General features: G+C 53.5%; 1 protein-coding gene across 3 annotated transcripts in view; it reads right to left on the reverse strand.

The window, feature by feature from the left end:
* The window catches only part of CSNK1G2 (casein kinase 1 gamma 2), a 45,887-nt gene that overhangs the window by 14,634 nt on the left and 9,343 nt on the right, over positions 1-21,910 (reverse strand). For all 3 annotated transcript variants that reach the window (XM_074809015.1, XM_074809013.1, XM_074809014.1), the window contains exon 2: positions 1,383-1,879. In XM_074809015.1, coding sequence (XP_074665116.1) covers positions 1,383-1,569 — 187 coding nt within the window. In that variant the 5' untranslated portion in view covers positions 1,570-1,879. The remainder of the gene's footprint in view (positions 1-1,382; positions 1,880-21,910) is intronic.

A 21,910-nucleotide genomic window follows, 5' to 3' on the forward strand; every position in this document is an offset into this window, starting at 1 on the left:
GAACGCAGGAGCCGCTTGGCCGGATTTTAAACAGAGCATTTTCCCAAGCTCTGCAATTAAGTGGCGATTCCATCAGGGAGTTCAGGAACAGGACGGTTTAGCCTGGCACCAGCCAGTCTGTCACGCTGGGCAGAGCTGACATTAACTCCCCACAGACAGAGGCGGCACAGCGAGGTGGGTAAACTCACCCCACCCTCCGTGCGGGTGCCTGAGCCGGGGCTGCCGGCGGCGCCTCCTGACAGCCTCCCACCTCCTGCTCCTTTTGCACGCAAACAGCCTGCCGAGACGACCACACTTAATGCAGGTTTAGCTCAGAGCTTGGTTTGAAAAGGCGCTGCTTAAAATATCACGGAGCAACAAGGCCTACAGCTGTCACAGGCTCCCAGCCTGCTCCGGGGACCGGCTCTCTTCCCTCTTCCTAGGAGGGCACAAGCCCTTTCCCAAAGCACTGGCAGCCAAGGCCAACACTCCGCCTGGCAGAGACTCCATCAACACGTCCAAGGCGCATTCCTGGAGACATCTAGACTGAGCTGCTGGCACAGCAGTGCCTGGCACTGCCAGGCCTCTCCCAGCTGCCTGATGTCAACCGAAGAGTTAACAGCTTGCTGAAAGCCTCCTGGGGCATGTCGAGTCCTTGGAAGAGGAGCAACCTACCCACCCTCGAAACAAGAGTTTGCTTGAACTGCTTCCTGATAAACTTGGTTCAAAATGGAGTGACCATAGAAGGTGCTTGGGTTTTATTCAGCCTTTTCTCTCTCACCTGCACAAAGTTATAGGAGAGTCTCTGAAACAACCAGTTTCAACAACTGGAGAATTGACCTGGGATGAAATACAGACTCTCTTCCCCAGATTTTTGCCCCAGCAGAGACAAAACCCCACAGGCCCCCACTCTCCATCTGCTCCTGAGGCACGTGGCGCAGCGGGAGGGCAGCACCCTGCGTGCAAGTGGGGTGAGATGGGGTGAGCACACAGTGGCATCTCGTGAAACGTTACTCACAAAGTGTTCCTGGACGGGGGGGACACCCAGGCCTGAGTGGGCTACCACCACTTCCAACAGACAGGACTGAACTGTAATGCTCTCCCTGATAAAGCCAAACAGCGATAGGTATGGGGAGGAGATGGGAAACACCTCTGAAATCAGTCCTTTGGGCTATGATGGGCTTTGAAGGATCAAGCACAGCGTGAAGGGACTGAGGAAGAAGGAACTGTGAAGGGAGCAAGGGCTACCTGCAACGCGCAATGCTTCAACAGCGTGCGGCCGGCCAACACCCTTGGTGCTGATGGCCAGAGGCATGTGCCAGCTCCTCCTGCTGCGGGAGGTGGATGCCAGGGCAATCCCTGCACAAGCAGTTACAGCGAGGACAGAAGACGACCCTTCTCACCTAGACGGAGCTCCCCGAAATTGCCGCATCCAATCTTCTTGCCGACCCGGAAGTTGGGACCCACCATTAAGACTCCCGAGTTGGTTCCAGCACTCCGGCTTCCATGACTGCTCCTTCCTCCACCTGTCTTGGACATCCTTTTACCTTCCTCCAGCTCCCCTTTCCCTCCTCTCTTATCAAAATCCATAAGTTTGTGATACCCTGGCCTCTCCACGGTTACGCTGCTGCCATACAAATCCCAGAGCTGCCGAAAGTTGAGGGGTGAGGAGAAAAGAAGCAGGGCTCTTCTTGGTTAATACACCATCACGGTGAGCGATGGGAGGGCGGGGCGTGGAGAAGAAGGGATAAGCGGCCACCCACGGGTGCTGGGCTACTGAAATGTTAGTGCTTTCCAAGGTCCTGCCGGGATTGTCATCATCGCCTGTTAGAGGGAGTTCTTTGGTGGAGAGAACATCCTGCGGAGAGGGTCTTCCCAGCGTGGCTCCTTGGTCTCCCAGCTGTGGAGAGGAGAGGGAGAAAATTAGCACGAGGAAATGAGGAAGCAGAGGACAACAGGGGGTTGTGGGCTCCAGGTTCCTGCTCCCAGCTCTGCAGAGCCCCTCCAACACCTTCCCTGCATTACAGGTAACTCCCACCACAATGAAGGGTGTCGCAGCGGGAGGAGCTGGGCTATCAGGACTGTCGCAACGTGCCCCATGGCTAAGATGCTGGCATAAATAAATAAAAGCCTGGCCACAGCAGGAGGTGAAACACTTGAGGAGCATCTCCAGGTTGGAGCCAGCAAAGAGTCACATGGGGAGAACAACGTCCCCACGGGGAAGAGCTGCTGGCAGCAGGGAGACCTTCGGAGGCACCAGCCGAGGTGCTTGGGGCCAGGCTGCCGCGGGTCAGACCCGAGAAACCCCAAGAGCGAAGGACACACGTAAACCACTGCGTTACGGGACAAACCACGCCAGGCCTGCAATTTCCTATGAAGTGAAAAGAGGATATTCTGCCCAGACAGTTGCTTGTCGGGAGGGTCCCTGCGGGTCCAGAGGCTGTGGCTGGCTGAGTCAGAGCGCTTCCCCGGAGCACCAGCCTCCGCTGTGGCGGGGCCGGGACCTTTGTGCCAACAATCCTGCGCCAGGACGCGTGGGAGAGGACACGGTTTCTAAGCAGCTGTGCGTGTGTGTAGGATGACCACGCTCAGGGCTCCCACGACAGCCTGCCAGGCTGGGGTAAAACAGACACTAGCAAAGAGGAACCCAGGACTTACTAAAACCCCGCTTGCCTCCACGGTGAGCTCCTGATTGCCGCACCTTCCTCGGCTCTCACAAACAAACCTTGATTTTAATTACAAAGTTTGGAGCGAGGCACGGTGGCGAACAGGGCTGCTGGCTGCAGCCTGGGCAAAAGCCGCTGTGACACTTGATGAGAGTAACTGATGGCCGTGGATGCCGGTTTGCTCAGTGGTTGTGCAGCACCTTGCCTGCCTCATGTGCGCAGCTCCCAGCACTTCCCAGTGAGGCTGGCAGGAAGCCCTGTGCTGGCAGTGGGTTAATTCAGGGTTCCCCTTGGCCCCCACAAACAGGCAAGGACTCAGCTCAGCCCCTCAAGCCGGGGAGCTCCTTCAAATGTCCACAGCCCTGCTCACTGCAGGGGGTTGGACTAGGTGACCTTTAAAGGTTCCTCCCAACCCAAACTACTCTATGGTTCTGTGACACTGGCCCTGCACGAGCCCCCTCCGTGCAGTTGACTGTCCACACGGGTACAGCCCACCATCAAGGCCAAATCAGCCCCTCGCTCCCTTCCGGAGGGGTGCAATGACAAGTAGCACAGACCAACTCCATGCTCTGGGAACCAGGCTCCCAAGAGGGAGCCACGCTCTCCCTCCATCCAGGACTCCCACCAGAGCTGCCTGGGGGGAGGTCGGGCTCGGTCCCTCCTCACAGGGACGCCCGTGGAGAAGGCGGCCAGAGCGTGCCAGGAACAGGACAGCTGGGACACTAAACAGGGGCTGGAAAGTGCAGAAGGTTGAGCAGGAGCCCGGTGCACGCTGGGAAGCCACGTGAGAGACACAGACCGACACATGCACGCACACCCCGCTTTCCCCCCAGCATTCATCATCTCTGGTTTTGCTCCCAGCTCGGCCCTTGCTGTGTTTCGAGTGAGCCGAACTGGGAGGCAGCCTCCATCCCTTCCTGCCCGGCCCCCCGGCCCCGCTCCCCCTCTCACCACCTTCCTCCACTCCTCTGCTCCTGTGACACCCACCAAGAGTCCTTGCTGCCACGGCCTCATTACCTGCGGGTTAAACAAGCAAACCCACGCCCCTCCAGCACTCAGACTCCAGGAAATGAGCACACTGCAAGCCCTGACGCTTGGCCAAACCCCGTAAAACTTTTTATTGGCTCTCAATAGCTATTAATAACAAAAAAAGGCTTCTTGTGCTAAAGGGTGCATGGGGGGAAATGGGGGAGGGTCTAAGAGCAACAGAGGGAGGAAAAACACCCAAGTCCATGCTCAGCACGGGGGAAGGACTGGCCATGTAAGGGTCTGTGGGCAGGGGAGCTGCTCCCTGGGGCTGCCCCGCTCCCAGTCCTCGCCTGACACCGAATCCTCGCCAGGGCCCACCACGCTCCGTCCGCAGCACCCTGGCAAAATGCCGCTGCTCTCCAGGAGGGACCGGAGCTGCAGGCACCGAAGGTGCAGGGTGCTGACCCAGCTCCTTGGGGCTGTTATGGGTGCATGACACCCATCTGTGAGACCCGCCTGTTCATTAAGTACTGGGGAACAAGGTTTTCATGGGGGATGGGAGTTCCCCTCCTTCCCCCACAGGCTCCATCCTCCAAGCCAACACCTCCAGAGCATCCCCAGAGCTCAGCAGCCCCAGCACAGCTTGGCCCTCCAAGGCCACCCCCAGCAGGCCAACACCTGGGGACCATTTGTTGCACCCAGTCCATCTCAGCCGAGGGAAACTGAGGCACAGAGAGCCTTCCAGTTTCCCCAAAGGTGGGCAGCTGCAGGCCGGCTCCTGCCCTGACGCTCCCTTCCCCCGGCAGCCAGCGGTCTCCGTCCCGTGCCAGCAGGAAGCGGGGTGGGAGCGGCAGCGGAGCAGGGCTTCCCTGCGCTTTGTTCTCCCCCAGCCCCGGGCGCACACGGCTGACACGTGATATCCTGCTCATTCTTTGCTCCCCCAATAATTTCCGCTCCGGGTTCAGCGCATGGCCGTGCCCTCCCACCCATCTCATGCCTCTCCCACCTCCGCCGGCCTCTCACAAGGACACCGGGGAGCCATTCCCCTGTGACCCCCCAGCTCCCAGAGCGGCACGGTTCTCCCCAGGCATTTCGGGAGGCACCTTCCCCGGACGCAGCTCCAGCCACCCAGTGGGGAAGGGGAGGCAGATGGTGATGCACAGGCCATGCTGCTTCATACCCCATTTTCGTTTTGAATCAGACCTTTATGTTCAGTCCCGGGGGATTTCAGGCCCAGACTGTTTGCACAGAGTCAGGCGGCCGCCAGCCAGAGCTGAGGGAGCTCCAGCCCCCGCGTTTGGGATTATTTTTTTTAAAGAGTTATGGGCCTGTCTCTGCAAGGGAATTTCAGACAATGGAGTGAGACAGAGCCCTAACAGAAGGGAAAAAATAAATACTGTTTCCTGCGAACACCGGGAGACTGTGCTGTCTTCCCCCAGCCCAGACACACAGCAGCGTAGCACAACTCTCCAGCCCCGTCTGTGCAGCAAGCCCTGGCCTTGGGAGCAGCCCCCCCCCAGAAAAGCCCAGCTCTAAACCCTGATTTCAGGCAGCTGGGCCAGGGCAATGACCAGCGAGGCCACGGCACCGACCCCCGCGCTGGGGCTGCGTGCCAGCCGGCTGCTGCACTGCAATTCCCTCTTTCCCAAAGCCAGGCGGTCAGAGCAGCAGGAAGTCACTGAACCGCATCCGTGTGAGTCAGGCCAGGGCAGGGGATGCTGCTCCAAACTCTGCCCACCAGCGTCCCCCGTGGATGAGCCACGGGGAGCTGAGGGCTGGGAGGAATCTATTTTCGCATCCGAAGAGAGCCAAAGAGAGGTAACAGCTCTGTACCTCGGTACAAAAGCAGGACCCACCTCTCTGTGCGGTGTCAGTGACTGGTCAGGTTTTCCACTCTGTGCCATAAAGAGATGTCTGGCCTTTAAAACTGAGAACAACCCAATTAGAAACAGAAACCTTTGGTAAAATCCCAGGACTCCCACTGCTCTGGAGCGAACAGCCCTGCAAAACCTGTGTTTGTTAAAACACAGCAGCCTCTGGATGGGCAACAGAGACCCAGACCTGCCCTGTCCTGCCACCCCAGGGTAGCAGCACCATGGGGAAGATGCCTCTGATAAAATTGACAGCACATTGTTGCATTTTGAACCAGAATCCTCATCCAGAAGGTCACATCGAGGCAAGCAGCCTCAGAAAAGCATCTTCTACGCTGGTTTTGTTGGCCTGGTATCAATTCTGATGCAAGATGAGACTAAGAAAACTTCTTTCTCTTTGGTGGGAAGGGGAGGGAGGGGGACAAATAAGAAAAAAAATAAATTGGCCTGAAATTTGGTAGAAGAAATTCCAAAGCAAGCAGTGGTCTTAAAACAAATAAGCACTGCCCTGCAGTGTTTGCAATGCAAGTGCTCCAAGCCAGGGAACCTGAAAGTGAAATAAACTGCAGACAAGTGCAAGTGACTTCAGCACCTCCCCAAAACAGAACCACAAAGGCACTGAAAGTACCATAAAGGGGGCAAAAACACACTCAAACAATCATATGAAACCCAAAGAAGGGGTTCATGTTGTTTTTGTTGAAATAATGGGTTCTTTTTATTTGCCATCTGGTTTTGAGCACGCCAGGTCTGCTCTAGTCACATTTACAAGCTTTTCCCTGCAGTCATGAGGGTGAGAAAAAGGGATTGGGGTAGGGGGTTCTTGTGGGGGTTTTTTTGGTGGTTTTTGTTTGGTTTTTTTTTTTAAAAAAAAAAAAAAGAAAAAGCTGTGATTCTAGTGCAAGCCTTTGTCTCCGAGACCTGTGACTTAGACTGAAATACCAAGGGTCGGGAAGTTCCTGGCCACATTTGCAAGTATAAAATGCTGAAAAGTTGTATTTTTAAAAATTTCTTTCCTGTATAGTGAAACCTTGTGGCTGCTGAGAAAGGACTTGTACAATACCATCTGGGGCACATTGTTCTAGGCCCTTTATACACACACACTGTTCCTGCCCGAAAGAGGTTACAATTAAACGGGGCAAGACAAAAGAGGGGAAGAAGAGGAAAAAAAATAGCAGCCCAGAGCAGGGAGGTGATGGGTGAAGGTCAGGGAGCAGGTTCGTGGTGTTTTTTGGAACAGAGTCCAGGTGTCCCGGACCAGCCGGCACTGCTGGACGGGTGCGATGCTGCTACCGGCCGCGGAGGCTTGACTGCAGCGAGCCGCGATGTCCACAAGCCTTTGGCATGGTTACTGGGAGCTGGATTTTCCCCCATGTACTCTGCACTTCGCGAGCAAAAGAGAAACACAGCTGCATCCAGATGAAAGATAAAGGAAAGCTTCTTGAGAGCACAAAAAAGAAGAGCCCTCGACGCTACGCAGCTCCAAGTACAGATCACTGCCAATTAAAAGCTAAAAATAATCACAAATACCCTGACGTCCCAAAGGACGACCCATCAGCTGGCTCCCAATACAAAAATCCAGACCAAAAAGCAACCGGTGGCCTTAAACAGCTGAAACCAAAACCCTATAAATTTTAAAAGTTTAAAAGACAGATGAAGTCTTTGCTTACAAGGAGATCAAAAGTCTTAAAACAAAGCAAGATCCAACATCTTTAAAGCAAGCTGCAGACGGTCCCAGATGATGTCTACAAAGGTCTGAAGTTAAAAACGTATTCCAGTCTTCAGCGCCAGCAGCCAACCCCGCTCATGACAAAACGGGGAAAAGCTGTGCCATGACACAGAGGTTTCCCAAAATGATGGGTCATGAAAAGCCTCGCCAGGCTTCCCACGGGAGACCCCTGTAATGGGTCCACTCAAGCTGGAGGTGGGACAGGAGGTGCTGGAGGGACTCTGGGCAGCTCCCTCCTCCCGCAGGAGAACCAAGGCATCTCTAGGCAGGCACCCCCAAAGAGCTCAGCGAGCCAAAAGGCAACGGGCTGCCAGAGGCTTCAGCTTTTGGGCGGTCTGCAGACACACGAGTGCTACCTGAGTGCATGGAGAGCAGCCTCCAGGCACCACCACAGCGTGGCTGCGGCCCTCTCCACCCACCCCACATTCTACATGAGGCTTCCAAAGACCCAAGACAAGCAGGACAGCTCTTGGTACTCATGCACGGCTCTAACTAGGGGCCCTCTGGGTCAAGCAGGAGGGGAGCAACTCATCTGGGGCATGAGCAGCCACAGAATGAGAAACACATACTGAAGGGGGGCAAAAAACCTCAACTCATTGCAACCTAACGCTGTGAGCTGTAGCTGTACGAAAGATCCTCCTGAGCTGGAGGTTTGGGCCCACACCTGCATCCTCCACAGGGCCACCGTTGCCCCGTGCCTGTGGCAGTGGGGAGCCGAGGCCAATACAGGTTGGGGGAACAAGACAGGAGCTTGTGGACAAAGGCTGTTCCAGCGTCTCCAAAGGACAGGAACAGGCCATGAAGTCACCTTCTCCCACCAAATTTGCTCTGGACCAAGAGAAAAGGAAAAACCTTCTAGAGTGTTCCAGTGCAGCAGAAACCTGCCCCATTGGGTGCGCGGTGTCCCGTGCTCTGCAGGGCTGGCTGAGATCCTCCCTCTGGGCTGAAGCTCCTCATTTCTGCTCTTTCAACAGCTGAAAGCTTCAAGGAAAAACCTGTCCATGCAGCTACCACAAAAGGGAAATCCAGTGGATTTTCCAAGATGTAAAAATAATAAAACTACTTCTCATATTCTGGAAGTTTCATGTTCAGACTACATTTGTCCAAGTCCAATGCTAACATCTCTTGCGGGACAGCCAATGTGACCAGTACAACCAGACAACCGGTACTGGAGTGACAGCAAGTGCATACACATGTGTAAAGAGCCAGCTTGACCCACTGTTAAGAACAAATATAAGCAACGTGGAAGAAGACCACCTTTACACTGAGGTGGGAGCATTTTCACACACCTTCAGCACCAATTTAGCTTCACAGACTCAAAACTCCTCTCTTCCACAAGGGACACAGAGCTGTAAAGCTGGGGGATGACCCACTCCCAGCCCTGCAGCAGTACCAGGGCTCCCCCGGCTGCTCTCCTTGCCTTTTCTCCGAGCACACACACACCCCCCCCAGTGACACGGGACAAAGCCCAGTTTGAGAGGCCCACGTCAGACACCGCAATAAGCCTGCTCCCGCTACCTTAGAGAGGTGGCATCATGCTCCGGAGCGTGCTGCTGAGCTCTCTGTGACTCAAGTCTTAACAAATCTATGCTGGACAACTGTTAGGAAGGGTTTTTGGTTTTTTGTTTGGTGGTTTTTTTTTTTGTTTGTGTTTTTTTTTTTTTTAAATGAAGAGGCCTTCCCAGGCTTGAACAGTTTACAGGGCCTTTTGCTTGGGCAACAGGCAAGTCATAAGCTGGAAGCGTAAGCTCCTCTCCCTGCCTTGTGCTGCCAGGCTCAGGCAATGCAACAGGCTCGAGGGATCTCCTGAGCTTCCTCTGCTCCCAAACACACACCTCTTCTCCGAGCTGGACACAGCAACTCACCATCAGCTCCTTCCCACAGAAGACATGCTAAAGAAGTTCAGACAAGGTCTGTGGGGTGGGCTGTCCCCAGCTGCATCAGCCGCTTCCCCAGGAGGAAGAGGGAAACCTTGCTGTTTGGAGAAAACCCATCCTGACCCCCAACCAGGGAAGTTTCCTCTGTGGCTCGAGAGGCAGTGGGACTGTGCAGCACTCAGAGCTTGCTCCGCCTTGCACCTCCACCAGCTACAGCTCTGATTATAGGAGACCCAAGCAAACCTACCAGGGCAGCAGAATATTCCCTATGGCAAAGGCAGATTGGCTGCTTCTGGCCCAATTTCCTCCCAGTCCCTCAAGAAAAGAGATTGAGTGCTTGGACTGAGGATCTCAAGGCACCTGCCAGAGAACGGGGTGCTGGATGTAAGCATCTCACCTGCCACGGCACAGCAGAGTTGTGCAAAGCCCATCAGGATGGAGAACCAGCTGCATCTCGCAGGTGACAGCCCCTGTGGAGGAGCTGGAGAAGCAGGGCAGGGGTGAAGGGGCTTTCATCTGTCCCAGGGAATCCTTTAAAAATCAGGAAGCCCTGAAAGCAGCCGCTTTCCCAGCAATGCACAACGCCTGCACAGTTTCTACTGATCGCAGCCACAAGAACATCATCCCCTGACCCCAGCAGGGTCAGGTTAAGCAGAGATGGTGTCCAGGCCTCCTCGCAATCTCCAACGCTTTTCCCAGCTTACAGCGAGGCGGGAGCCAGCACAGCTCTGTTTACTCCGTTTCCTCCTTTGTGCGTTCATGTTGGTGTCAGCACAACAGGAAGCTCTTGTTAAATAGTTTGTTACTTAACTGCTGATGCAGAGCCACCGGGGAACCCAGGCGTAACGTGCAGTGCGTTCGGAGAGGTGGGGGAGCCTCACAGTTCAAGTTCAGGGCTGGGATTTGAGAACTCTCAGCTCTGCCATCGCCTCCCTGGTGCTCTGGGCATGTACTGACTTCCCGGCCCTTCACATCCTGGACGTTACACTGGGATAACAACTCCCCTGCATCTGCCTTGACCATTTGAGGTCCCCAGGGAGATGCTTGGCTCTTTCTCAGCTTTTGAACAGTGCTGAGAGCTCAGCAACCTTCCCCCTGCCTCCTCCAAGGCATCCTTCAGGGAAAAGACAAGAAGCCAGTAAATGACTGGAGAAACTCCCCCACCGAACAGCAACACCATCCCGTGAAATCCACCCACCGTACCTGCACTCCTGCTGCCCACACACGAGGTTATCGGCCCACTGGTGGGGAATATCCAACGGTCACAGATTTACTTTTTTGGATTCTCACGTCAAGCCCGCCAGCCTGCTCGTCCCAAAGAGCAGCCCTCAGCTGAAGCCCTACAGCCCACCTCCCTGACTGCTTCCTCACAAGCCGCTGCATCCCTCACTGCACAAACACGGACACCGGTTCGCGTCTGTACAGTGCTATCAGACTGAGTCATCGATTCCACAGCAGACGCAGTCCCATCACCATGGTCACTGTACCAGGAGCGTTTGAAGCGCAGTTCCCCCTTCGACATGGGAACAGTTGTGGCTGGTCTCCTCCTCCAGCAGAGACACTGCAGCGTGGTTTCACTTTTAGCCCCACAATGTTTACAATTAGGAACTTTGTAAGGGCAGTTTGTCCAAAACATGTTTTTTTCCATCCAGGTTGTTTCTTGAAAAGAAAAAATAAAGCCAAGGCTAATATTTCTACCAGAATTTCTTCTAGTGTTCAGGGGAAAAAAAAACACCACACACAAACAAAAACCACACAAACCCACAAAAACCCTAAACTGTGGTAGCAAAGCTTTTAATCCAACATGATCCGAGCATCCTTGTTCCAAATCTCCCCTCCCTTCCTGGCTTCCCAGCTCTTTACTGAAAACATGGTGTGTCTGTGAGGAGAAGACTCCACCCGCACACTTCAGCTCACTCAGCCCCCCGAGCAGTGGGCGCAGGGGGCTCCCAGCACCTTCAGCCTCACCCGGGCCCTCCTGCCTCTGCTGCTCGCTGCGCCCCGTGGCCGGGCTCTCGCCCTCCCTGGGCACCCAAGGGGTCAGACACAGCTAACACTGTTCTTAGCACCATAATTAAAAAAAAAAACCAACACCAAACGACCCCACTAGCAGAGTGAATAATCAGGCGCACCATCACCTCCAGCTATATAGTTAACACAGAACGAATAAAAATGACTTCTAGCAAATGAAGCAGGAACACGCTGAGCCTCTGTTAGAGATTAAAGTGTTCACCGTGCATAACTGTAGGGCTCCCAGCACAGCCCATCAGCCAGCCCAAACACTTCAGTGTTTCACCCCAGTATCCATCCGTGGCTCTCGGCCGTGTCCAAAAAAAATCCAAGCCACAAAAACACCAAGATTTAAAAAAAAAAAAAAAAAATCATAAAAATCATAATAATAAAGCATTTGTTTTTTCCCCCAGAGTTGAGCTGTGCTGTGAAGAAGATGGATTTTTCTTTCTGGCTTCCTCTTCCAGCTCTCATGACTATTAAGCTTTTCTCTAAATTAGAAGTGTTCTCTTGTTACTGGCTATTCCCTTCCCCAGGAGATTTTTTAGACACTGTGCACTCTGGTCAGCTCTTAACCTACAACAAATCAAGCTCCAAATCTCTTCAAAGTTATTTACTTTATTTACCTCTGAGCAGAGGTAACATTGCAGCAAAGAACTGCTTCTACTGAAGGGGAGTTCCACTTCACAGCTCAGAGGCCTCACCAACACCCAGCTACACCAAGTTCTCACAACACAAAACCAGTAACTCACGCGTGATTTCACTGAGGTCTTTAGAGGATACCAGCCTGCTTTAAAAGCAAAATCTCAGCTGTTCCTCAAACTCCAGCACCACTAACGGTGCAGTTCATGCTACACAGTCCAACCATCCCAGCCTGCTGCTGCTCACGGAGCTGTATGTGCTCACAAACCTGGAGTGCGCACAGTGTCCCCTGATCCTACGCCGACATCGCAACAGTCCCAGAAGAGTGAGAACAGAACTGAAATCTGTTCTCTAAACAGAATAAAATCAAATAAGTAGTAAAAAAGGGGGAAACAACCAGTAGTAGTGTTTTCAGTTTCCAATGGAGCCCAGAAGACAACACTCCGAAGAGCTGGTAGGAACTCATCTGAAGGTGTGAATTCCCTATGCTGTTGGTATTCTAAAACAATCCCTCCTTTTCGAGAGGAGCATGGAAGAGCCATACAGGTCACACGCTGGAGAACATCCCCAGACCAGCAGCCAGACGACTTCACCCTGAAATCTCAACCACAGATCAGCGTGGACGAGGAAAACTCCTGCAGTGGGGGGCAGGCAGGCAAGGATGCGTGTGTATAGCGTCAGGTTTACGAAGAGTCAGCTTTCTGGCATCACTTCAGCAGTAATTATTTTGCACCCAAAAATATCTAATGAAGAAACAGGCCCCTCTTTAACCAACAGGAGTGGGACCGTTTTGATGCATGTTTGCTCCCTGCTTGCATAAGCAGAAATGGAAATCAATGTGCTTTGGACAGTCCAAATTCAGAACAACCCAGATCCTCAACGTTTTTGAACACAAACAAGCTTGCAGAGTCAACAGCTCTTCTAGGGCAACTCCTAAATCTCTCAGTAAAAGCAGCCACAAAGAAAACTTCATGAAGCATCTCTCCACTGCTGCGAGCTGCTATGCAGTTTGCTCCCAGCTGAATGCAGAATTCCACTCTTTTCGTTGGATCCCCGTCCAAAACAGTTACACCTGGATGGAAAATATTAACTACTCTTTACCAAGGAGCCGGAAATACCACGATGGAAATTTCAGCAGCAGCACAGGAACCGAGCAAAAAGCTAAAAATACTTCTCTAGGAAAAATAATAATAGTAAATATACACATGCTAAAATAAGACAAGATCTGAAAACTAGGCTGGAAAAGATCAAACACAGCACAAGTCAGACAAATCCATCCAAGAACCAAGCGCTTAAGAGAGTCTATTCACCTTTTTGGGCTCATCAGCCATAAATTTAAACTTCCAGCTACAGAATTCATAAAATCTACCAGAAAACACACTGAAGCTTTATTAGAGAGACTTGAAGGGAAACAGCTTTTTGGTTGACTGTACAGACCCCACAAAAGGCATCTGTACTATATGCCTTGATTTACCCCTTGAGTGACATGTGATTGTGCCCAACTAAGCCCCAGGGCAGCCACCTCCCAGTTCTCGAGCCAGATCTGGCCCAGGAGCCGTTCCCGCGGTCCCCGTGTCAGATCCACAGGGCGCGGAAACAGCAGCGATGCCAAACCACTGTGGGGTGCTGGGAATGCAAAACTCCTGGTTGGAGGAGGGAGTTGGGCAGCAAGAGGTACCTGTCCACCCTCCCACCCACCCCTGCCGTCATGCCTCTGGGCTGTTACTGGAACCTTCTACCCGCTCTCTACTCCAGTATCCCTTCTCCAAGACCAGCAACAGCCGTCCTCGTGGCTGCGGGGCCAGAAGAGGATCTGGTACACAGCTGGAAGATGGCGAGGCCAGCAAATGACCCAACTACAGCTCCAGCCCCCCGCTGCTCGTACTGGTGTCACTTTGGTGTTCCCACTCACAGATGGAGCAATTTCTGAGAAACTGCAACTTGCTTCGCTATTGCCGTAAGAGGGACACCATAGGTAACAGATGGGTAACCAGAGCGGTAAACCTGGTTCTGAACAACAACAGAAAAGATATGGGCTTGCTTTCTGTCCCTGCATGAAGTAAATTACCTGTAATTTCGCATAATCTATCGCATCTTAACAGTTCAGCACAAAGACAGACAATTAGGATGTTGAAGTGGTTTCGGTTTTACTAATGCCGAGTTAGTAGTACTGGAAGAAAGGAAGTTCGTTACAGACAAAGCCAAGTCTCTGGCTGGGAGACCTTAAAAGGACAGTAGTCAGAGTCCAGCTCCCGGTTCTTCATCCCTTCCCACAGCCCATATGCTCCAGCAGTTTCCCCAGGACACACACAGAAACCCCAGCCAAGATGCTGATGATGCCTTTCAAGCCCCCGCTCGGCACCACAAGAGCTGGATTCAATAAGGCATTTCATACACCGAGTCACTTACTTGAACGAGTGGTCTCAGCCATCAAGCCCCTCGCATGCTCCGGGTTTTGCAGCTCTGCCAGTGGGTTTTCTATTTAAACCAGACAATACACCCACAACGCAGCAAGCTCCAGTTAGACACCGGATACTAATTAAATCCATGCCGCTGTTACAAGGCAGAGCTGCAAAGGAACCAGCTGCCTTCCAAAAGTCCACAGCAGTTGGCCAGCAAAAACCTGTTTACCAGTCCCGTGCCTTCCCCTTCTCCTGCTCTCCCCTTCGCACATTTACCAAGGTTGACGTAAGACCAGAATCTGCTTCTTTTCCAACCAGTCCCATCCTGCCCAGTTCTTGCACTAATTTCACTGTCACAAGCATGTTCATCTTGGGAAAGAGCCTGCAAAGGTTTTGTTTCTACAGTCAAGACCCAATACTGCTATTTACTCCACTCATGCTCAGAGCATGAAGCCCAAGACTCAGCTGTAGAGCCAACATCAACTCTGAGAAGCCTCAGAGCAGAGCAACCCAGTTAGGTCTGACTGAGACACTGGGACAGGTCAAGTCCCTAACACTCACCTACTGCAAAACCTGAGGTTTGCTTTCATGCCTGGTAACTCCTTAGAAAATAGTCTCCGTCTGCAAGCCGGTATCCAAAGGATTGTCTGTATCCGAAATCACTGAGTCACGTTTGTGCCCTGGGAAATGGAGAAACCCAAGGAGAGCTACTGCTCAAACAGCTACTGAGCACAGACTACAGAGCCAGAGCCCAAAGCACCTTCAGGGTGGGCAGCCCTATTCCATATTTCAACCTCTGCCATGGGACACCAATCCTTTCTAACAAATTTTTACTTCAGCTGTGGGGAAAAAAGAACAACACCTTGACAACTCAGCCAGCCTTTTACTGCCCTGGCACATGATATGGAAAGGGCGGCTGAACAAGGACAGATCCAGACGTGATCCAAGCGACTGCCGGGCCTGCAGCACCGTGGGGATGCAGCCGAAGGGCGACTGACTCGCGAAAGCCGAGCAGCGCCTGCAGATGCAGAACAGGAGCTGCACAAGCACGTCTGTAACAGGCATCGCCGTGCCCTCTCCATCCTTCCGCCAGCATCACAGAAGTTTTGAGAGCAGGTTTAACATCAGGTAACGACGCTGGTTCAGCTGCAAGAGGCAGGCGGCAGCGGTGGAGCCCAAGGCACCTGCAAAGCCTTTCTGTGAAAGAGATAATCCTACATTTGTCACAAACACATAAATTCACTCCCACTGCAACCCAGATCATCAACCTGGTTGTGACGGTACCTGTGCTGGGCCACGCTCCAAGAACAAGGCAGGAAAGCACCGTATTCAGATGTCAGGTTTCTGAGTAAGGCAAGTTCCCCTTCCACCTCCTTCCCTCTCATCTCAGAGCTCGCAACCTGCTTCGCAGTCACCAGGCAGTAGTGGAAAAAAAAAAAGGCTTCTAGACAAATAGATAATTTTCACTCAGCAGCTTGGAACAACTGCTTCCATTTTGCATCTCACATCTGAGGCTAGAACACCTCCTCCTGTGCCACTGCAGCCTGAAATAAGGTTAAGACCATCTCTGCCAGCACACTACTTCCCCAGACCTGTCCCTGAATACTCTCATGCCCTCAAAAGCTAATGCTTTTCATAAAAACATGATAAAGCGCTGCTCGCCTTTCACTTGATAAGGGATCTTAGTGCACATCCGGCAGCGTGCACAGGAATGGATGTGAAAGAAGAGTTGCCATCGGTTTCACAGAGAGAACAGAGGAAGGCTCTCTCCCCGCCTCCACTGCAGCCGGAGACGCACTGCACCTTTGCTTTGCAGCAAGAGCCTCGGCAGCGGAGAGCTGCCCTGCCTCCCGCCAGGCCCCCGGGCAGAGGCTGCCCAGCCCGCCCAGCCAAAGGAAAAGGTTTAGGGACAACCTGCTGCAAGAGGACTTTGACAGCAAACCCACAGGAACAGCAGGTACAAAAGCTGGCAGCAGCAGCAGAGGAAACATCAGAGGAGCATGGCAATGGCACAGCAAAGCAGAGAGGGGAAACACTGCAGCAGCTGCGAGGCCACGACGTGCCCACCTGGGCCAGTTCTGAGCCCACCTGCTTGTTGCCTTTTGGAGCCAGGAGCCACAGCGACCCACAGAGAACAGGACAGAGCTGGCGCTAACACACCTCCCCAGAGCAGGAGAGCAGATGTTTCGGCAAGTGACTATCCATTCCCCCCCCCGACTGTGATGGGCTTATTTCCCAGCCTGGCATCAGGGCCGCTTTGCACTACTTGCTTTTAATAAAGTTTGGGGTTTTCCCTCTCTCCCCCGAATGTGCAGTTGTGCATGAGAGCACACGTGTGTATTTGAACATTTGTGCAGAGTCAGACAGTTGAAACAGCAAACTCCTGGAGATCTCCGATTCCCAATCTGTGAAATCAGTTATCCCCACCAAAGCAGGGAGCGGGGAAGGCGTCCTGCTCTCCCAGCCCTGTGACAGCCCAACCGTCACCACAAGGCCAGTCCATCAATAAAGCCTCGTCACGCACATGATGCTGTGCAGGGCACCATTGCCTCTTTCCACCCTACCGAAGGCAGAGCAGGGTCCACAGCCTCCGCTACAGCCCACTAAGAAAGACCTACAGCAAAAACTTCCTCCTGTTTAGGCAACCACAGGACCCCGAGGACAGAAAACGAGCAAGGACACGACAGCAGCAATCCTCACCACAGTGTGAAAACCTCAGGCGACCGAAGAGGGGCTGCTGTGCCACCTTCACTCCCTGTCAAGCCACAGATCAACCTCCAGGCTGTGGCAGGCAGCCCTGGACCCACACCCATCTGTGCAGCTGGTGGGAGACATGACAGCCCCCTCCGTGCTGGTGACACAGCTCCTTTACTGATAATTCCCATGGCTGCGGAGGTCAAGAGCAGCTCTCAACCAGGCATCAAGGAAGGGGGCACCCCTGCAGCCCCGAGTCACCCTGGGTTATGGACTGCTCTGTATGACAGTATGGTGGAGATAAACGGGCTCCCTGGCAGCTTCTCCATGCTGCCAGACTGCGGGTGAACTGCTCGCCCGCCACCAGCCCCTGCCTCTCAGCCGCCCTCCTCTTCTGCAGGAGCCACCGCGCCGGTGTTGCAGGCATCACTGGAGGGGGATGCTGCCCACGGGATGATCCGTGACTCGTCACGGCAGGACGAGGCTCCAGAGAAAGCCCAGGCAGAGGTGTTTTGGTGTGCATGAGTCAGAGGGTCTGACCAGACCTCCCACACGCCGTGGGAGAGCTCCCCACAGCTCTGCTTACAGAGCACAAACCACAGCGGTGTCCCACGGGCCAGGCAGCAGCAGAAGGGGAGCAGAGGACACGGGAAGACGCAGCCATCCAAGCCCTGTCTCAGAGGAAGCACTGTCAAGTGGTGGGAGACATTCAAGAGCAGAGGAAGAACACAACCATTTTGAGGACGTCCTCAGAAATCCCACTGCCTTGATTCCCACATGTGCTTCCTTACAGCCTTGCAAGGGATCAGCTGTAGCTTGGACAAGGGGCTCCACATCTGTTCTCCAAAGGGTAAGGGACATTTCCCAACCCCTTTCCTGTAACAAAAGCAAATTCCTGGATGCGTGTGTCTCCCTTCCCTTCCTTTCCTTCCCCAAGCTGGGTGACAGTCTCAAAACCTTTCATCCACCTGGAGGAGATTTCCTCCCAGCAGAGGAACTTGACTTAACACCAGCCGGAACAAGCTAGGCGCTCTCCTCCCCGGGGAGCGGGACACGGGAGCGACACACTTTTTCCTCCCCACAGCCTTCAGACAGGCTCTCAAGTAACCTCATGAGCAGGAGACTGGGAACAGACTGCTGCCCTCAGACACTGACACCACGGGTCTCCCCACACCACAAATGGCTTGAAACTGGCTCAGCATCACCGAACAACCCAGAGTATCCCCACACACTCCCAACTTCCAGGGACCAGGAGATCAAAGTTTAGCAGAACAGTAGCTCTCAGCACTTCTATTTTCCCTCCCTGCAGCCCATAAGCAGCAAAAGCACTCCCTCCACCCACCATCCGCACGGCCTCTTTGTGTGCAAGGCACAGGGAGCAGGGGGTTCCTGGCACACCCCAGAGGCTGTGCCCCTGCAGCTGGCAGGGAAAATCATGGAATAGCAGGTTGAAAGAGACCTTAAGGATCATCTGGTCCAACCTTTCTCGGCAAAAGGTTCCCCCAGAGCAGGACAGACAAGGAGCCTGAGAACTATCATCAGGACATTGCACCAGCCTGACAATTTATGTGCCAGGGCACAAGCCTGCTCCGACAGCAGGTGATGCTCACTCTCTGGAGAGCAGGAGGTCCCTGATGCCCAAACTGGAGTCACACTGCAAGTCTGCAGCAGACTCTTCTTTTCTCTGAACTACAGCTTTCCAAGTGGCCATGCATGAGATAACCAGAGACGGGGTTATCCCCTCTGCCCCACCAGAGTCCAGGCCACCAGGGAGCTCTACCAGCTATGATATGATACCAGATATGGACGTTGCCATTTCAAAGTTTGTACTTGACACCCCGACCGCATCCATCACACCAGGTGGGACACTCCAGAAGAGACCCCATCCACTACCCTGCACTGGCATCTACACCATATGGCTCCAGGGGCTTGGGAACACACCTCCTTCCCTCCCAGCAAGCTGGGCAAGAATCCAAGCAGCAGCATTAGCCATCTTATCTTCCTGATGTCCCCAGTCACAAGCTCCAGGGGCTTTCCAGACGGCTGATGCAAAGGATAAATGCCTGCTGGCTCTTACATTGATCCTTGCAGCAGCTGGCTCAAAGTACTTCACAAGGAAGCGTCACTACAGAAGAGGGAACTGAGGCACGTAACGGCCTAAGGTCACACAGAAAGCAGTGGCCGAAGAGGGAGAAAAGCCCTGTCCCCAGAGGCTGCTGTGCTGTCTGAGGTCACCTGCGCAGAAGGTGGCCCTGACCACGGGTCCCTTCTCCAGGCCAGGGCAGTAACCCGGCCTCGTGCAGCACCGCCTGCTCGGTGCTAGGAGCGGGTCAGAGGCCTGGCTGCGGCAGTCGCCAGGTTGGTTTCAGATCTGTCTGCTGGTTCGCATTTCCAGAGGCGGGTGGAGCAGACACCTGCAGCCAGCGCCTCCCCCCTCCTCCTCCTCCTCCTCGCCAGTGCCACCCCAGGCAGCCACGTCCTCTTCAGTCACTGACCTTCTGTCAGGGGATGCAGAGGGATGCCAGCGGGCATTTATCTCCTGCTTCCTCCCTGGCTCTGCCACTCCAGGGCTCTCACCAGGTAGCAGTGGGGGAAAGGAGGAGCTCCCAGTCCTGACAACTGGGGAAGGAGGATGAGCTGTGCTGTACCGCCCAGAAAACTTGGTGCAGAGCCAGGGAGGTGCTGGGAGCACTCGCAGGGGATCTGAAAGCTCAGCAGTGCAGCCTAAGCCAGGAAAAGAACACGCTGGCCATTGGCCAGGCAGCTCAGGGCAACCCCGCTGCCCCCATGAGGGACAGGGCTAGGAACTCTGTGCTGCAAAGCAACCAGCTCCTGCCAGGAGAGCATGAAGCCCATCTGGGGGGCTTTGAAAAACCAGAGTTTTTCATAGTCACCTTCATGAATGCTTCTCACAGGCAATAGCTGTATTACAGATTTGCCCAGTACCTCAGAAAAACAGGGCTTCTTCCCAATCCTGCTTGGGGACCAGGGCAGGGCAGGAAGCAGCAGAGATAAAAACCACACAGCACTGATGGAACGAAAACCACAGCCTGTTTCACCTCCCACCTCCAAGACTTGGGATAGTTACTCATCCCACAGGGAATGGTGGCAAGTTGAGCACTCTGGGGCCTTCTGCTAGAAGGGGTTTCCAGAAGGGGTTACTAATGAGCCACTTGCATGCCAGCCACAGTTTAAAGGGGGGAAATAAACCCACAAGGACTCCAACTCAGCAGATTCGAAGCGTACATCCAGCCCGGCTGCCAAAGGCTTGTGCACCACAACGGCGAGATGCGTGTGACAGCAGGGTTCCCCCGCTCCTCAGCCCATCTGGGGACTGTCACTCTGCAGAGATCTGCTTGGCCTCCTGTCATGTGTATCGCTACCAAACCCTTTTCTGTCAGCAGGATCTGGGTTGGCATAAGCACTTTTAATAGTAGGATTGGTTTTTTTCCCCTAACCCATATCCTCTTGACAGAACCAGGTTAGGAAGCAGCTGCACGGGCAGATCTGGGGTAGCCTTTTGCAAGACAAGGCAGGGAAAAAGGGGTTCCTGGATCCAGTTATCTCTTCGATCACCAAACTACAGCTAATTGCAACTTCCCCAACTCTCCTACGGCCGCATGGAAAGGGGGAACAATGCCAGCTCTGCTCTGTCCCAGCCCAGTCACTTCACTCCAGAGCAGACCCTTCACCCTGGAGAGCCCTGGAGCAGGGTGGGTGGAGGGGGGTGTCATTCCCACTGGTGACAAGGGCTGTTTCCATTTCTGGGTTGCAGAGCCGCAGCTCTGCCAAGCCGAGCTGTCCCACATTCAAGCAAACACCATTTTCTGCTCTGTGTTCTTCCCCAGGTTGCTCAAAGCCCCACACATTTCCTCTCTGCCAAACCTTAAGAATTATGGGGGGAAGAAGAGGGGGAGAGAAGGGAAGGGAAAGGAAAGCTTCCAGGGGGGGTTCACAGGGAAACCTCTCCCCGAAGAGCTGTCAAACTCCTTGTGCTGAGAGGCTAGAATCATTTCCCTACTGCAAAGTCACACAGGAGCTGGCTCACATATGCTGCTTCCAGCTCTTCACCCCAATGGGGACAGTCACCCAAGAGGGACAGCCTTCCAGGACCACAGGCAGGACCCCCAGCCCAGACCGTGGGGAGGAGGGAGTAGCACCATCCAATTAATCTTTCCTGCAGAGTAACTGGGGTGAAGGATGCTCTGTAGCATGACAATATCCATCAGCTTACATGCAAGCGTCAGCAGCATTTTCAGAGAAGCAACGAGCGATCCATGAGGCATTTATCTTCCCATCCCCTCTATTCCAAGACCAAGCAGCTCAATCCATTACACATTTTCCCTTGCAACCTCCTGAAGGTACAGAAGCGACCTGCTTATTTTACAGATGGGGAAGCAAAGCATCCATGATCTCCAAGAATAAAAGGGGGGGGGTAGAGAAGGGCAATTTCCAACTAACTGGAGACTAACTGGGACAAGTTCCTAAGACCTAGACAAAAAGCCCAGTCTGCTGGCTTGCAGGGAGGGATAAACTTCAGCACAGAGGGACCAGTGACCTACATCCCACTCTTGGTCACACCACAAACTGTTCAGGATCTTTTCACTCCTCCATCCCTCATGTAGAAGATCAGACTCACAACCCTTCATTTGGGGATTAAGGACTCAGTCTAGTTTGCCACCAACCTCCGCATCAGAAAGGCACCTTCCAAAGGTTGTTTCTCATCTTCCCTTATTCCCCACCTGGGCGTATTTTGCATGGGATCAGAAGGCCAGGACCGAAACAGGAACCCCACAGGAGTGGCTACAGACAAAAAGGTGGCTACAGAGGTGCTGTGGACTGGGAAAGGAAACTTTTCAAGGGGTTCATCCAAAAGACTACTCCCTCTCCAACAGGCAGATCTTGTGCGACCTCGCTGGTTCCTCCCTTTACCCTACCTGCTCAAGACCTGCTCCTCTGGGCCATACACAAAGGGCTTAATTTATAAAGTCAGAGGGATCACCCACATGAAGGAACAGGCAGGATACACCCCCCCAGGAAGACCCATTTCATCTTGCTGCTATTAATACCTGGA

Source organism: Strix aluco, chromosome 29 (assembly GCF_031877795.1).
Source record: "Strix aluco isolate bStrAlu1 chromosome 29, bStrAlu1.hap1, whole genome shotgun sequence".
Taxonomy (NCBI): Eukaryota; Metazoa; Chordata; class Aves; order Strigiformes; family Strigidae; genus Strix; species Strix aluco.